Source organism: Oncorhynchus tshawytscha, linkage group LG30, assembly GCF_018296145.1.
Source record: "Oncorhynchus tshawytscha isolate Ot180627B linkage group LG30, Otsh_v2.0, whole genome shotgun sequence".
NCBI classification, from domain to species: domain Eukaryota; kingdom Metazoa; phylum Chordata; class Actinopteri; order Salmoniformes; family Salmonidae; genus Oncorhynchus; species Oncorhynchus tshawytscha.
Genome location: NC_056458.1, coordinates 48,216,372 through 48,234,671, shown reverse-complemented (window position 1 = coordinate 48,234,671; position 18,300 = coordinate 48,216,372). Strand labels below are relative to the sequence as shown.

General features: G+C 42.6%; 1 protein-coding gene across 1 annotated transcript; it reads left to right on the top strand.

Moving 5' to 3' along the window:
• The first annotated feature begins 11,884 nt into the window (after positions 1-11,884).
• On the top strand, positions 11,885-12,889 carry LOC121841372 (histidine-rich glycoprotein-like). Its single transcript, XM_042309161.1, has one exon. It carries the CDS (start codon positions 11,885-11,887, stop codon positions 12,887-12,889), a length of 1,005 nt encoding a protein of 334 aa, XP_042165095.1.
• The last annotated feature ends 5,411 nt before the right edge of the window (positions 12,890-18,300 follow it).

Below are 18,300 nucleotides of genomic sequence, written 5' to 3'. Positions count from 1 at the left end.
TGTAGCCTATAGCTTTTCCAGGGATTTTTTTATGAGAAGAGGAATGGCCAATTTGGGAGAGGCTTGAGGAATGGCTTATTGCTGAGAGGTTTGCGTACCCTATAGCCTGTTGGGAACAGGAACAGCTGGAAGAGAGGCTAGTGATGTGAAACAGAAGTAAGAAGCTAAATACACTGTTAGCTAGATATTAGGACATTCATTAGAAAAATACAGTATTAGCTAGATATTAGGACATTCATTAGATAAATACAGTATTAGCTAGATATTAGGACATTCATTAGATAAATACAGTATTAGCTAGATATTAGGACATTCATTAGATAAATACAGTATTAGCTAGATATTAGGGCATTCATTAGATAAATACAGTAAACAACAGGTGTAGGCTAACAGTGAAATGCATATTTATGGGCCCTCATCAACAGTGCAGAATACATTTTTTAAATAGTAGGGGTAGTAGGAGGTAACTACCCGTAATTCACATAAAGACCACAAGATGTCACCAAATTATTACCCCAACACTTTCTCTGGCTGCCACTGTTCATGCTGAACAAAAGATGTTCTCGTGTCATCACAACTTTTGGAGATATTTCAACTTAACCATTTTGTGATAAAGTTTATCAATTTAATTTTTATTTTTTTAGAAAAGGTTGTAGATATAATCCAAATGAAGTTTGATTTTCTTTTTTTAATATACAAGTAGGAAAGCCTTAAGATAAATCATACACGTGTTCAGAGAGAAATATTTTGATTTTTTATTGTAAATTAGTAATATGTTGGATGCGTGTGATGGGGGCAGTTTAGAAGGTTCAGAAAGGTATATTAGTAAAACCAGTGATAAATGTGTAAATCGGGAACACGAGAAGGTGGTGAGGGAGTTCTGAGGTACCGGAACGAAAGAGGAGAAGAATAGAAAACAACGTATATAATAAAGAATTGCTCGCATTTGCATAGTGGCATAGAGCAGTAGAGTAGAGGCACGTACAGAAGTTGCACACATTTTGGGAACATTTTTAGTAAGCCTAGTGTCCGGGTAAAAAGTGTCTTTTAAAAATGCATTTCATGCAATTCTACATGACTGGAGACTTCGGCAGAATCTATTTGAATGATCATTAACAAATGATCGAAATGACAGGCTACTTTGACACTGACAAACTGAGAACCTGAGCTAAAAAGAAAAAACGACCTTTGTCTGGAGGCCATCAATAGCCTGTAGGCCTCGGTGTGTGGAGAAACACATATTGTAGGCTACAATATGAGGAGGAAATGATAGTCCTAAAAACCTTTCCTGTTTCACTGACTCACCCAATGACGCGCAGCTCACTCGCTGATGATGGCTGATGCGCTCCGTCAAAAAACTATATTGTTTTATATTGTAAAACAATATTTGGAAGTTGATCAAATAGGTTGGTAGACTACAGCATAGCGTCTTCTCTTCTCAACAGGAGCCATTTGATTTCCAACTTGTCTTTTTCCTCGATTGTAATTGAAATATTGCGAAAGGCCTGTTTTGTCTGCATGCTGTTTGTTCACGCAGAGATTTGCCGCGCGTTCCCGACTGATGGCTGTTCCTTGTTATTGGGCTACAATCCACAGCTAGGTTATTTTCAAAAAGTAGCTATTGATCCGCTGTCGCTAAATTATAGGCCTTCTCGTGGTGTAATAGGCTGTTCTGGGTGATTTAATTTATTTCTGAACAGACAGCAGTAATTATATAACGTTGGCAAATGTATTTCAATTCATCAGGGGTGGTGCAGTTCCTTCAGAACCCTTCGGCTGATTATATAAGGAAATAGAATCCATCATTCTATAAGGAAATATAATCCATGATTCTATAAGGAAATAGACTCCATGATTCTATAAATCGATGATTCTATAAGGAAATAGAATCCATGATTCTATAAATCGATGATTCTATAAGGAAATAGAATCTATGATTCTATAAGGAAATAGAATCCATGATTCTATAAGGAAATAGAATCCATGATTCTATAAGGAAATAGACTCCATGATTCTATAAGGAAATAGACTCCATGATTCTATAAATCGATGATTCTATAAGGAAATAGACTCCATGATTCTATAAGGAAATAGAATCCATGATTCTATAAATCGATGATTCTATAAGGAAATAGGAAATAGAATCCATGATTCTATAAGGAAATAGAATCCATGATTCTATAAGGAAATAGACTCCATGATTCTATAAATCGATGATTCTATAAGGAAATAGACTCCATGATTCTATAAGGAAATAGAATCCATGATTCTATAAATCGATGATTCTATAAGGAAATAGAATCCATGATTCTATAAATCCATGATTCTATAAGGAAATAGAATCCATGATTCTATAAGGAAATAGAATCCATGATTCTATTCTATAAGGAAATAGAATCCATGATTCTATAAGGAAATAGAATCCACGATTCTATAAGGAAATAGATGAAGTGCAACGCTGGAGAGATGACAGTTGCAGGCTCATGTCTATCAGAGCAGAGAGATGAGAGTTGCAGACTCATGTCTATTAGAGCAGAGAGATGAGAGTTGCAGGCTCATGTCTATCAGAGCAGAGAGATGAGAGTTGCAGGCTCATGTCTATCAGAGCAGAGCGATGAGAGTTGCAGGCTCATGTCTATCAGAGCAGAGAGATGAGAGTTGCAGGCTCATGTCTATCAGAGCAGAGCGATGAGAGTTGCAGGCTCATGTCTATCAGAGCAGAGAGATGAGTGTTGCAGGCTCATGTCTATCAGAGCAGAGAGATGAGAGTTGCTGGCTCATGTCTATCAGAGCAGAGAGATGAGAGTTGCAGGCTCATGTCTATCAGAGCAGAGAGATGACAGTTGCAGGCTCATGTCTATCAGAGCAGAGAGATGAGAGTTGCAGGCTCATGTCTATCAGAGCAGAGAGATGAGAGTTGCAGGCTCATGTCTATCAGAGCAGAGAGATGAGAGTTGCAGGCTCATGTCTATCAGAGCAGAGAGATGAGAGTTGCAGGCTCATGTCTATCAGAGCAGAGAGATGAGAGTTGCAGGCTCATGTCTATCAGAGCAGAGAGATGACAGTTGCAGGCTCATGTCTATCAGAGCAGAGAGATGAGTGTTACAGGCTCATGTCTATCAGAGCAGAGAGATGAGAGTTGCAGGCTCATGTCTATCAGAATAGAGAGATGAGAGTTGCAGGCTCATGTCTATCAGAGCAGAGAGATGAGAGTGGCTATCAGAGCAGAGAGATGAGAGTGGCAGGCTCATGTCTATCAGAGCAGAGAGATGAGAGTTGCAGGCTCATGTCTATCAGAGCAGAGAGATGAGAGTTGCAGGCTCATGTCTATTAGAGCAGAGAGATGAGAGTTGCAGGCTCATGTCTATCAGAGCAGAGAGATGAGAGTTGCAGGCTCATGTCTATCAGAGCAGAGCGATGAGAGTTGCAGGCTCATGTCTATCAGAGCAGAGCGATGAGAGTTGCAGGCTCATGTCTATCAGAGCAGAGAGATGAGTGTTGCAGGCTCATGTCTATCAGAGCAGAGAGATGAGAGTTGCAGGCTCATGTCTATCAGAGCAGAGAGATGAGAGTTGCAGGCTCATGTCTATCAGAGCAGAGAGATGACAGTTGCAGGCTCATGTCTATCAGAGCAGAGAGATGACAGTTACAGGCTCATGTCTATCAGAGCAGAGAGATGACAGTTGCAGGCTCATGTCTATCAGAGCAGAGATGAGTTGCTGGCTCATGTCTATCAGAGCAGAGAGTTGACAGTTGCTGGCTCATGTCTATCAGAGCAGAGAGATGACAGTTGCTGGCTCATGTCTATCAGAGCAGAGAGATGAGTGTAGCAGGCTCATGTCTATCAGAGCAGAGAGTTGACAGTTGCTGGCTCATGTCTATCAGAGCAGATAGGGAGAGAGATCATAGAAAGTCAATTTCATTCTAGTTATGTAAAATATATAGCTGTCTGTTTGAACTATTGTCAGACAGGTCGGACACCCATCCATACCCCACAAGACATGCCACCAGAGGTCTCTGCCACAGTCCAAGTCCAGAACAGACTGTGGGAGGCGCACAGTTACTACATAGAGCCATAACTACATGGAACTCTATTCCACAGTACTACATAGAGCCAAGACTACATGGAACTCTATTCCACAGTACTACATAGAGCCATGACTACATGGAACTCTATTCCACAGTACTACATAGAGCCAAGACTACATGGAACTCTATTCCACAGTACTACATAGAGGCATGACTACATGAAACTCTATTCCACAGTACTACATAGAGGCATGACTACATGAAACTCTATTCCACAGTACTACATAGAGCCATAACTACATGGAACTCTATTCCACAGTACTACATAGAGCCATGACTACATGGAACTCTATTCCACAGTACTACATAGAGCCATGACTACATGGAACTCTATTCCACAGTACTACATAGAGCCATGACTACATGGAACTCTATTCCACAGTACTACATAGAGCCATGACTACATGGAACTCTATTCCACAGTACTACATAGAGCCATGACTACATGGAACTCTATTCCACAGTACTACATAGAGCCATGACTACATGGAACTCTATTCCACAGTACTACATAGAGCCATGACTACATGGAACTCTATTCCACATCAGGTAACTGATGCAGCAGTAGAATCAGATTTAAAAAACAGATAAAAATACACCTTATGGAACAGCGGGGACTGTTAAGCAACACAAACATAGGCATAGACACATGTATACAAACACACGATAATCTATGCACTATACACACACGTACAAATGTTGGTGTTGTAGATAAGTGTTAGTAGAGTAGTGGCCTGAGGTCACACACTTAATGTGTTGTGAAATATGTTGTGAAAGTATTGTAATGTTTTTTCAAGTTTGATAATTGCCTTAATATTGCTGGAAGAGCTAACAAATACAAGCGCGTTTCTGACACAGCCACCCATTGGTCTCACATACCTCTCCTTAATGCAACTGTCAGATTTAAAAAAAACTTTACGGAAAAAGCACACCATGCAATAATCTGAGAACGGCGCTCAGAAAACAAATAAAATTATCCGCCATGTTGGAGTCAACAGAAATGAGAAATAACATGATCAATATTCACTTACCTTTGATTATCTTCATCAGAATGCACTCCCAGGAATCCTAGTTCCACAATAAATGTTTGATTTGTTCGATAATGGCCATTATTTATGTCCAAGTAGCTACTTTTGTTAGGGCGTTAGACCCAGCCACGTTTCATCTTCAATGGCATTGCTGATCGAAGGAGGTTTTCACTCAAAATCTCACGATACATGGCGTCATTCATTCTTTCCTTTACACGGATCAGTCGTCCTGGTCACTTTGCAGAAAAACAGCCCCAAAGCATGATGTTTCCACCCCCATGCTTCACAGTAGGTATGGTGTTCTTTGGATGCAACTCAGCATTCTTTGTCCTCCAAACACGCCGAGTTGAGTTTTTACCAAAAAGTTATATTTTGGTTGCATCTGACCATTTGACATTCTCCCAATCTTCTTCTTGATCGTCCAAATGCTCTCTAGCAAACTTCAGACGGGCCTGGACATGTACTGGCTTAAGCAGGGGGACACGTCTGGCACTGCAGGATTTGAGTCCCTGGCGGCGTAGTGTGTTACTGATGGTAGGCTTTGTTACTTTGGTCCCAGCTCTCTGCAGGTCATTCATTAGGTCCCCCCATGTGGTTCTGGGATTTTTGCTCACCGTTCTTGTGATCATTTTGACCCCACGGGGTGAGATCTTGCTTGGAGCCCCAGATCGAGGGAGATTATCAGTGATCTTGTATGTCTTCCATTTCCTAATAATTGCTTCCACAGTTGATTTCTTCAAACCAAGCTGCTTACCTATTGCAGATTCAGTCTTCTCAGCCTGGTGCAGGTCTACAATTTTGTTTCTGGTGTCCTTTGACAGCTCTTTGGTCTTGGCCATAGTGGAGTTTGGAGTGTGACTATTTGAGGTTGTGGACAGGTGTCTTTTATACTGATAAAAAGTTCAAACAGGTGCCATTAATACAGGTAACGAGTGGAGGACAGAGGAGCCTCTTTAAGAAGAAGTTACAGGTCTGTGAGAGCCATAAATCTTGCTTGTTTGTAGGTGACCAAATACTTATTTTCCACCATAATTTGCAAATAAATTCATTAAAAATCCTACAATGTGATTTTCTGGATTTTTTTTTCTCATTTTGTCTGGCATAGTTGAAGTGTACCTATGATGAAAATTACAGGCCTCTCTCATCTTTTTAAGTGGGGGAACTTGCACAATTGTTGGCTGACTAAATACTTTTTTCCCCCACTGTAGTTGTGAACGGAAAGAGACATCTGTTACACAAAACACCACATTTGGCGATTGACATTAGGCCAGAATTAATGCCCCCACTGCTGTCTGCGCGCCTCGGTGTTGGCCACTCATCTCTGCTTTGACAAATCTCAGTCTTCTCGTGGAACCACATGACACTTTGAAGCAGTAGCGATGTTAGCATGTACATGGGGCAAAAAAAAAGAAAAAAGTAGGATGCATGCATACACAACACATTAATTACAATGTAACGGTGAGAAACGGTGCCTGCAAACTGTTAGGGCCTACATAAGTCCCAACACCTCACCACTGCTACACCTGGCTATCAGGAGCCTTGTCTGGCAGCGAAACAGTTCATTCAGCCTCATTTACTGCCTTTGAAAAATACATACCTGAAATATCTCCCTGAGTGGCACAGTGGTCTAAGGCACTGCATCTCAGTGCTAGAGGCTTCACCACAGACCCTAGTTCAATTCCAGGCTGTATCACAACCGGCTGTGATTGGGAGTCCCATAGGGCTTAGCCCACAGAGTGGTGCACATTTGGCCCAGTGTCATCCAGGTTAGGGTTTGGGCCAGGTTAGGCTGTCAATGTAAATAACAATTTGTTCTTAACTGACTTGCCTAGTTAAATAAAGGTAAAATATGGCTGGCTGGTTTGAGATGTACTAAGGGACGACAAGAGGCAAGCCATCATTTTGATTAAGACATTAATGAGGACTGACGTAGTCAATATAAGTATTTGTTCAGCACTTTTAAAATGTACAGCGACAGAATTCAGAACATGGGCCGTTCTTACAGTGTACCCCCTGTACACCAAGTCAGAACCGTAGGATAAATAAAGGGGGCATATAAGCAGACAATGAAAGCTCTTCCAATATTCTATGATTACATGTCTCTAAAACAGGCTAAAGGGTTCATGTGCACCACCAAGTCAGAACAGTAGGCGAAATTAAGAGGGGAAAATAGACCAAATTATTAGGGTGAGGCACATCGGCTACTAACAGCTTATTACACAACATACACTTAGTTTTACTTTCTTAGCTACAGTATACATATCTCCTTGGCATGGCCGATGTTGAATGTTTATCATTTTAAACTTGTAAAAGAGACCCTTAATCCCAGACTTGGGACCACACAGCCACTCCACTGAATGGCAGGCTAATGATTGCTTTGCAATGCTTTCAATTAGCCACTGATTACTTCCAAACCACTCATTGTTGAATTTGTGGTTTCCAACTTGTTGTGTTTATGTCCAATGGCTGTTTTACGTTACGTTTTATCCATCATTTCTCTTCATTATTTCTCCACATATGACAAGGATTAAACAGGATTTGCCAGTAGAGTGCTAATGATGACTGCTACCTAAGATTTTGAAAGTATGATGTTGACATGATCAGGCCAATCAAAGCTACTGTAGATATAATATGATTTGATGTCATTTTATCTGTGGCCAATGATCTTGAGCCTTCTTGGATGGGCACTTCTAATGTAACTCTATGGTAGCACCCAACGGGCTTGAATTTTCGAGCTCTAGCCTTAGACTTGGCGGTGACGTAGTGTCCCCATGACTGACAAAACACTGAGCCAATCACGGCACAACTAGAGAACATTACCAACCCCTACCCTCCGTATTTTCCCCTGGCTGCCCCACCACCACAGAAAGCACTGAGCTAGGCTGAAACACCTGCATTTGGATCTGCCTTACATAACTTCTTGGATATAGGGGGCGCTATTTTAATTTTTGGATGAAAAACGTTCCCGTTTTAAACAAGATATTTTGTCACGAAAGATGCTCGACTATGCATATAATTGACAGCTTTGGAAAGAAAACACTCTGACGTTTCCAAAACGGCAAAGAAATTGTCTGTGAGTGCCACAGAACTGATGTTACAGAAAAAACCCAGATAAAAATCCAATCAGGAAGTGCCGCATGTTTTGAAACCGCCTCATGGCAATGACTCCTTATATGGCTGTGAAGGAGCTAGGAGTCAGCTTACGTTTTCCACGTTTTCCCCAAGGTGTCTGCAGCATTGTGACGTATTGTGACGGGTTTTTTCTATTTGGTCATTGGAAGATTGACCATAAGAGACTACATCTACCAGGTGGTCGCTTGGTGTCCTCCGTCGCAATTATTGCGTAATCTCCAGCTGCAGTTTTTTTCCGTTTGCTTCTGATGAGAAGCCAACTGCCACCACTGATAGATTATCGAATAGATATGTGAAAAACACCTTGAGGATTGATTCTAAACAACGTTTGCCATGTTTCTGTCGATATTATGGAGCTAATTTGGAAAAAAGTTTGGCGTTGTAAGTGACTGCATTTTCCGGTCTTTTTCTTAGCCAAACGTGATGAACAAAACGGAGCTATTTCGTCTACACAAATAATCTTTTTGGAAAAAATTAACATTTGCTATCTAACTAAGAGTCTCGTCATTGAAAACATCCAAAGTTCTTTAAAGGTAAATGATTTTATTTGAATGCTTTTCTTGTTTTTGTGAAAATGTTGCCTGCTGAATGCTAGGTTTAATGCTATGCTAGGCTATCAATACTCTTACACATATGCTTGTGTAGCTTTGGTTGAAAAGCATATTTTGAAAATCTGAGATGACAGTGTTGTTAACAAAAGGCTAAGCTTGTGTTTCAGTATATTTATTTCATTTCATTTGCGATTTTCATGAATAGGAAACGTTGCGTTATGGTAATGAGCTTGAGGCTATGATTACGCTCCCGGATACGGGATTGCTCGACGCTAGAGGTTAAGAAAACAAAAAAAGAGACCATGTATTTATGCTTCTTTAATATCTCAATGATTTAAAACATTTTTTTTTTGTTTACATTGTTTGCAAACTGATATGTGACACGTATTAATGCAAAACAGGCAAGTCAAAAATGTGGGCCTCTGCCACTGTTTTGGAGGCTATAGACTGCCTACAGATTTCTCAACAGATTTCCTTATTGTGATAGGCTCATGTTTAACCGGTATGGCGTACCCCCACTATTTATTTTTCCGGACGCCATACCGGACTGTGCCACTTTGCTTTCCCCCGATCATAACCCCAAGACATGCTAACCTCTCACCATTACAATAACAGGGGAGGATAGCATTTTATATCATAACCCCAAGACATGCTAACCTCTCACCATTACAATAACAGGGGAGGATAGCATTTTATATCATAACCCCAAGACATGCTAACCTCTCACCATTACAATAACAGGGGAGGATAGCATTTTATATCATAACCCCAAGACATGCTAACCTCTCACCATTACAATAACAGGGGAGGTTAGCATTTTATATCATAACCCCAAGACATGCTAACCTCTCACCATTACAATAACAGGGGAGGTTAGCATTTTATATCATAACCCCAAGACATGCTAACCTCTCACCATTACAATAACAGGGGAGGTTAGCATTTTATATCATAACCCCAAGACATGCTAACCTCTCACCATTACAATAACAGGGGAGGTTAGCATTTTATATCATAACCCCAAGACATGCTAACCTCTCACCATTACAATAACAGGTGAGGTTAGCATTTTATATCATAACCCCAAGACATGCTAACCTCTCACCATTACAATAACAGGGGAGGTTAGCATGTTATATCATAACCCCAAGACATGCTAACCTCTCACCATTACCAATAACAGGGAAGGTATGATATGTCTGACTCTAACTTTCTCACTCATCGTTATTCACGATTAATTGATGGATTATACATTATTATGGTAGCATCCACGTGGTAGTGTTTAGAAATACATTATATTCTTTTTTACAATAAAAGTGACTCCAAAATGACAGAATAGATTATTTATCTTTCATTTCTATTGGGCACAAATTCATCTGAAACACAACCAAAACAAATGCATCCAACAAATGTGTATTAGCGTCACCAGCTTGATGTAGTACCATAAATATGGGACCAAATACACACATATTGTAATGTCACGCCTGCTGACCGCTCTCCCTCTCTGGCACTCGAGAGCTTTACGCACACCTGTCACCATCATTACGTGTATCAGCGCTTCATTGGACTCTGTTTCATCCCTGTGTCAGCATTAATGTCGATTCCGTTTCCCCTGTCCGTATCCCGTATGTTCACTCCCTGTTCACTCCCTGTTCACTCCCTGTACCTGCTGCTTCTCGTCTCTACCATTGATCCTTAAATGTAAGTGAATTCGTCACAATAATTTTGGTCCTCTAAAATTTAGGGACCATGTACAAAAGGTGCTGCAATTTCTAAATGGTTCACCCAATATGGATGAAAATACCCTCAAATTAAAGCTGACAGTCTGCACTTTAACCTCATAGTCATTGTATCATTTTAAATCCAAAGTGCTGGAACACAGAGCCAAATTAATAACAACTTTCAGTGTCCCAATACTTTTGGGGCTCACTGTATACAGAGACAGGGCAATACCATTATGGCATTATTGGCATTATTGGAACAATATGATAGTGTCTGTCGTGGAACTATTATTTTCAATGTTCAAATCCAGATATAGGAGGGTTCTTTTACAGAGAAATACAGAGAAAATGCAGAGAAATACAGAGAAATACAGAGAAATACAGAGAATAAACAGAGAAATACAGAAAAATACAGAGAATAAACAGAGAAATACAGAAAAATACAGAGAATAAATAGAGAAATACAGAGAAATACAGAGAATAAATAGAGAAATACAGAGAAATACAGAGAATAAACAGAGAAATACAGAGAAATACAGAGAATAAACAGAGAAATACAGAGAAATACAGAGAATAAACAGAGAAATACAGAGAATAAACAGAGAAATACAGAGAATAAACAGAGAAATACAGAGAAATACAGAGAATAAACAGAGAAATACAGAGAAATACAGAGAATAAACAGAGAAATACAGAGAAATACAGAGAATAAACAGAGAAATACAGAGAAATACAGAGAATAAATAGAGAAATACAGAGAAATACAGAGAATAAATAGAGAAATACAGAGAAATACAGAGAATAAACAGAGAAATACAGAGAAATACAGAGAATAAACAGAGAAATACAGAGAATAAATAGAGAAATACAGAGAATAAACAGAGAAATACAGAGAAATACAGAGAATAAATAGAGAAATACAGAGAAATACAGAGAATAAATAGAGAAATACAGAGAATAAATAGAGAAATACAGAGAAATACAGAGAATAAACAGAGAAATACAGAGAAATACAGAGAATAAACAGAGAAATACAGAGAATAAATAGAGAAATACAGAGAATAAACAGAGAAATACAGAGAATAAATAGAGAAATACAGAGAAATACAGAGCAAGGCTGAAATAGAACCATTCCCCCACCACACAACATTATGTCTGGACGTGTATGTAAAAACAGCATGTTCCAGTATGTTTGTGAGCGGTGAATGTGAATGTTAGTGGACATAGTGAGTCTGTCTGTGCTCTGAATGTGTTTCTCCCCATGTAGATGATGGGCTCCAGCAGCTTGTTGCTATGGCAGCCGGGTCCCCAGGCAAGCATGGGGTCAGAATGTCATCCGTCATTAATTGACTGTTGGCACGAGATGGACCCAGAGAACCACCACGGGATGGACCCAGAGTACCATCACGGGATGGACCCAGAGAACCATCACGGGATGGACCCAGAGAACCATCACGGGATGGACCCAGAGAACCATCACGGGATGGACCCAGAGAACCATCACGGGATGGACCCAGAGAACCATCACGTGATGGACCTAGAGAACCATCACGGGATGGACCCAGAGTACCATCACGGGATGGACCTAGAGAACCATCACGTGATGGACCCAGAGAACCATCACGGGATGGACCTAGAGAACCATCACGTGATGGACCCAGAGAACCATCACGGGATGGACCCAGAGAACCATCACGGGATGGACCCAGAGAACCATCACGGGATGGACCCAGAGTACCATCACGGGATGGACCCAGAGAACCATCACATGATGGACCCAGAGAACCATCACGGGATGGACCCAGAGTACCATCACGGGATGGACCCAGAGTACCATCACGGGATGGACCCAGAGAACCATCACAGGATGGACCCAGAGAACCATCACGTGATGGACCTAGAGAACCATCACGGGATGGACCCAGAGTACCATCACGGGATGGACCCAGAGAACCATCACGGGATGGACCCAGAGTACCATCACGGGATGGACCCAGAGAACCATCACGGGATGGACCCAGAGAACCATCACGGGATGGACCCAGAGAACCATCACGTGATGCACCTAGAGAACCATCACGGGATGGACCCAGAGTACCATCACGGGATGGACCCAGAGAACCATCACGGGATGGACCCAGAGAACCATCACGGGATGGACCCAGAGTACCATCACGGGATGGACCCAGAGAACCATCACGGGATGGACCCAGAGAACCATCACGGGATGGACCCAGAGTACCATCACAGGATCCACCCAGAGAACCATCACGGGATCCACCCAGAGTACCATCACGGGATCCACCCAGAGAACCATCACAAACAACAAACTATCTCCTCATTAGTAGAGAAAGAGATACACGGTTAGTCTGGTGTTACAAAGTCGACTGGCAACAGTTACTATTTTTATTCAACCTTTATTTAACTAGGCAAGTCAGTTTAAGAACAAATTCTTATTTACAATGACGGCCTACCCCGGCCAAACCCGGCTAGACACTGGGCCAATTGTGCGCCGCTCTGTGGGACTCCCAATCACGGCCGGTTGTGATACAGCCTGGATTCGAACCAGGGTGTCTGTAGTGACGCCTCTAGCACTGAGATGCAGTACCTTAGACAGCTGTGATACAGCCTGGAATCGAACCAGGGTGTCTGTAGTGACGCCTCTAGCACTGAGATGCAGTACCTTAGACAGCTGTGATACAGCCTGGAATCAAACCAGGGTGTCTGTAGTGACGCCTCTAGCACTGAGATGCAGTACCTTAGACCGCTGTGATACAGCCTGGAATCAAACCAGGGTGTCTGTAGTGACACCTCTAGCACTGAGATGCAGTACCTTAGACAGCTGTGATACAGCCTGGAATCAAACCAGGGTGTCTGTAGTGACGCCTCTAGCACTGAGATGCAGTACCTTAGACCGCTGTGCCACTCGGGAGCCTCTACTATTTCATGTTACCTTACTTTTTTGAAGTGTTTTGCAAAGTGATTGCACTTTTCCCAACAGGCTGCATGAGGGCATCTCGTACAATGATGCTGATGTCGGGCCCCAGAGTAGCCTGCTCTTTTTTTGACAACGTTACTCAGGTTGTGGGTGGTAAACATCTAGCACCTAGCGGACTCCTCTGGGGACGGCAGGGTAGCCTAGTGGTTAGAGCGTTGGACTAGTAACCGGAAGGTTGCAAGTTCAAATCCCCGAGCTGACAAGGTACAAATCTGTCGTTCTGCCCCTGAACAGGCAGTTAACCCACTGTTCCTAGACCAGTTAACCCACTGTTCCTAGACCAGTTAACCCACTGTTCCTAGGCCAGTTAACCCACTGTTCCTAGGCCAGTTAACCCACTGTTCCTAGGCCAGTTAACCCACTGTTCCTAGGCCAGTTAACCCACTGTTCCTAGGCCAGTTAACCCACTGTTCCTAGGCCAGTTAACCCACTGTTCCTAGGCCAGTTAACCCACTGTTCCTAGGCCAGTTAACCCACTGTTCCTAGACCAGTTAACCCACTAGACCAGTTAACCCACTGTTCCTAGACCAGTTAACCCACTAGACCAGTTAACCCACTGTTCCTAGACCAGTTAACCCACTGTTCCTAGACCAGTTAACCCACTGTTCCTAGACCAGTTAACCCACTGTTCCTAGTTAACTAGACCAGTTAACCCACTGTTCCTAGACCAGTTAACCCACTGTTCCTAGGCCAGTTAACCCACTGTTCCTAGACCAGTTAACCCACCGTTCCTAGACCAGTTAACCCACCGTTCCTAGACCAGTTAACCCACCGTTCCTAGACCAGTTAACCCACCGTTCCTAGACCAGTTAACCCACTGTTCCTAGACCAGTTAACCCACTAGACCAGTTAACCCACTGTTCCTAGACCAGTTAACCCACTAGACCAGTTAACCCACTGTTCCTAGACCAGTTAACCCACTGTTCCTAGACCAGTTAACCCACTAGGCCAGTTAACCCACTGTTCCTAGACCAGTTAACCCACTGTTCCTAGACCAGTTAACCCACTGTTCCTAGACCAGTTAACCCACTGTTCCTAGACCAGTTAACCCACTGTTCCCAGGCCCTCATTGAAAATAAGAATTTAAATGTAAAAAAATGTACTGTAGATATGCTTCTTAAACCTGACCGTGACATAACGCAGAGTTGATAATGACTTTGTTGTTAGTTAGTCAAAAAAAAATGGTTGTTAATTAAACGTTACAACAACAACTAAAATATTTCCCATTTAATATTTTTCTACAAACATTTTTTTTTTTGCTGAGTTAGTCCTGAGAAAATTAAATTAACTATCCTCCATGTTCCAATACACAAGCTCTGAAAATCTAAGGGTCTGGTTAGTTTTATAAAGATGAATGACAAAAAAACACACAGGCACAGACACAGGCACAGACGCAGACACAGACAGACAGATACAGACACACAGACACAGACACACAGACACAGACACACAGACACAGGCGCAGACACAGACACAGACACACAGACACAGACGCAGACACAGGCAGACAGATACAGACACCGACACACAGACACAGACAGACAGATACAGACACAGACACACAGACACAGACACACAGACACACAGACACAGACACACAGATACAGGCGCAGACACAGACACAGACACACAGGCACAGACGCAGACACAGGCAGACAGATACAGACACCGACACACAGACACAGACAGACAGATACAGACACAGACACACAGACACAGACACAGACACACATACACAGGCAGAGACGCAGACACAGACAGACAGAAACACACAGACACAGACACAGACAGACAGATACAGACACAGACACAGACACACAGACACAGACACACAGATACAGACACAGACACAGGCACAGACACACGCACAGACACAGACACAGGCAGACACAGACACACAGACACAGACACACAGAAACAGACACAGAAACACACACACAGGCACACACACAGACACACGCACAGACAGCACTACCTTTGACTAGGTTATCAAACTTCTGGGAGAACTCCTTCATGGAGGATAGTTAATTTAATTTTAAAAAGAGCTTGGTCTCTTTCTCACTATCCATGTTTGACAGCTCACTCAGCATCTTACAGACTGCCTGAGCACTGAGTACAGACTCCCCTGACTGGGAAAGAGCGAGGAGGAGGGAGAGAGAAACAGACAGAGCGACAGAAGAGAGACACATTTTTTATTTATTAGGGGAGAGCGAGAGAGAGAGCGAGAGAGAGAGAGGGAGAGAGAGAGAGAGCGACAGATGAGAGACAGATTTTTGCTTTATTAGGAGAGAGAGAGAAAGAGAGGGAGATACAGTAAATCATTTTGTCTCTTAAAACGCATCATTGCATTGCTAAACGTGCTGTCATTTTTTTACAGATTGTTTATAGGAATCCAGCACCAGGATTATCAGTGATCATGTTGTTTATCTTTCCTAACATCTTGCTGCGGTTCTGCAGCATAACCCAGATGAAGAAAGAGACCCAGTGAGAGAGATGGTGCTGCTTCCTGTACAGACACCTCCCCCAGAAAGAACTTATTCATCTGAGAGCTGGGAGAGAGGGGGAAGAGGGATATAGAGAGGGGGAGAGGGATATAGAGAGGGGGAGAGGGAGAGGGATATAGAGAGGGGGAAGAGGGATATAGAGAGGGGAGAGGGAGAGGGATATAGAGAGGGGGAGAGGGATATAGAGAGGGGATTAGGGAGAGGGATATAGAGAGGGGAAAAGGGATATAGAGAGGGGGAGAGGGAGAAGGATATAGAGAGGGGATTAGGGAGAGCGATATAGAGAGGGGATTAGGGAGAGGGATATAGAGAGGGGGAAGAGGGATATAGAGAGGGGGAGAGGGAGAGGGATATAGAGAGGGGATTAGGGAGAGCGATATAGAGAGGGGATTAGGGAGAGGGATATAGAGAGGGGAAGAGGGATATAGAGAGGGGAGAGGGAGAGGGATATAGAGAGGGGATTAGGGAGAGCGATATAGAGAGGGGATTAGGGAGAGGGATATAGAGAGGGGGAAGAGGGAGAGGGACATAGAGAGGGGAAGAGAGAGAGGAACATAGAAAGGGACATAGAGGGGAAGAGAGAGAGGGACATAGAGACGGGAATAGGGAGATTGAGAGGGGAAGAGGGAGAGAGATATAGAGGGGAAGAGGGAGAGGGACATAGAGAGGTAATTTGTACATGTAGGTGGGGGTGAAGTGACTATGAATAGATTAGAAACGCTGTTTGATTCACTTCCAGTTTAGACTTTGATTGACATGGACTGTTTGATTCACTTCCAGTTTAACCTCTGATTGACATGGACTGTTTGATTCACTTCTAGTTTAGACTCTGATAGACATGGACTGTTTGATTCACTTTTAGTTTAGACTCTGATAGACATGGACTGTTTGATTCACTTCTAGTTTAGACTCTGATAGACATGGACTGTTTGATTCACTTTTAGTTTAGACTCTGATAGACATGGACTGTTTGATTCACTTCTAGTTTAGACTCTGATTGACATGGACTGTTTGATTCACTTCCAGTTTAGACTCTCTGATAGACAGGGACTGTTTGATTCACTTCCAGTTTAACCTCTGAAACTGGTATTGGATTGTTGAAATAATGGATGGAGGGAGGTTCCACCATACACCTCACACCGGTCTGTTCCTTTTAAATCCACAAGGATGTAGAACAGCACACTCAGATCCAATCGACCCATAGACCCTGGATAGGCCTTATGCACTTGTGAAGATGTGACAGGTGGATCTTGTAGTAGCTCCATTGTGGTAGTAGCTCTATCGTGGTAGTAGCTCCATCGTGGTAGTAGCTCCATCGTGGTAGTAGCTCCATCGTGGTAGTAGCTCCATCGTGGTAGTAGCTCCATCGTGGTAGTAGCTCCATCGTGGTAGTAGCTCCATCGTGGTTGTAGCTCCATCGTGGTAGTAGCTCCATCGTGAAAGGCTACGTGAATCTTCTACCAATTTGTTTAAGCTTGTCAAATCTGCATAGTGCGAGTAGAGAATTGGAACGCAGCCCGAGCTATTAAAGCCTCATGAAATGTACAGTCCAGTCCAGCAGAGGGCGCCATCTACTCATCATTGAGCTGTGTGCTATTCTCCTTTGTAAATCTAGCAACCATGAAGTTGTGAACATGTTTGTGAGTGTTTGTGAGCATGTGGTTATAATATCCTGCCTGTTTGGCCCTGTCTGGGGGTATCGTCGGACGGGGCCACAGTGTCTCCCGATCCCTCCTGTCTCAGCCTCCAGTATTTTATGTGTCGGGGGGCTATGGTCAGTCTGTTATATCTGGAGTATTTCTCCTGTCTTATCCGGTGTCCTGTGTGAATTTAAGATTTTTTTTTCTCTCTCTGTCTCTCTCTCTCTCTCTCTCTCTCTCTCTCTCTCTCTCTCTCTCTCTCTCTCTCTCTCTCTTCTCTCTTCTCTCTCTCTCTCTCTCTCTCTCTCTCTCTCTCTCTCTCTCTCTCTCTCTCTCTCTCTCTCTCTCTCTCTCTCTCTCTCTCTCACACACACACATACACACATACACACACACACACAGAGTCTGAAGCCTCATTATTTTTTCAGGAATGCTCATTTCTTAAAGACAGCCAAAAAGAAGAATGGTAAATTGAGGCAAGCTAAATCTGTGCAAAACAAAATCAAAGCGTAAACACTAAATAAATTTACTACTTGGGGCTGATGGTTATTTGATCCAGAGTTTTCACATTGAACTCTGCCAATCTGTTCACACGCCGTCAATATTTTACTTATTTTTGAAGCAAATTTTCGACGGA

Excerpts from the sequence above, each read along its gene's own strand:
- LOC121841372 (XM_042309161.1), top strand. The coding sequence starts at position 11,885 with ATGGACCCAGAGAACCACCACGGGATGGACCCAGAGTACCATCACGGG.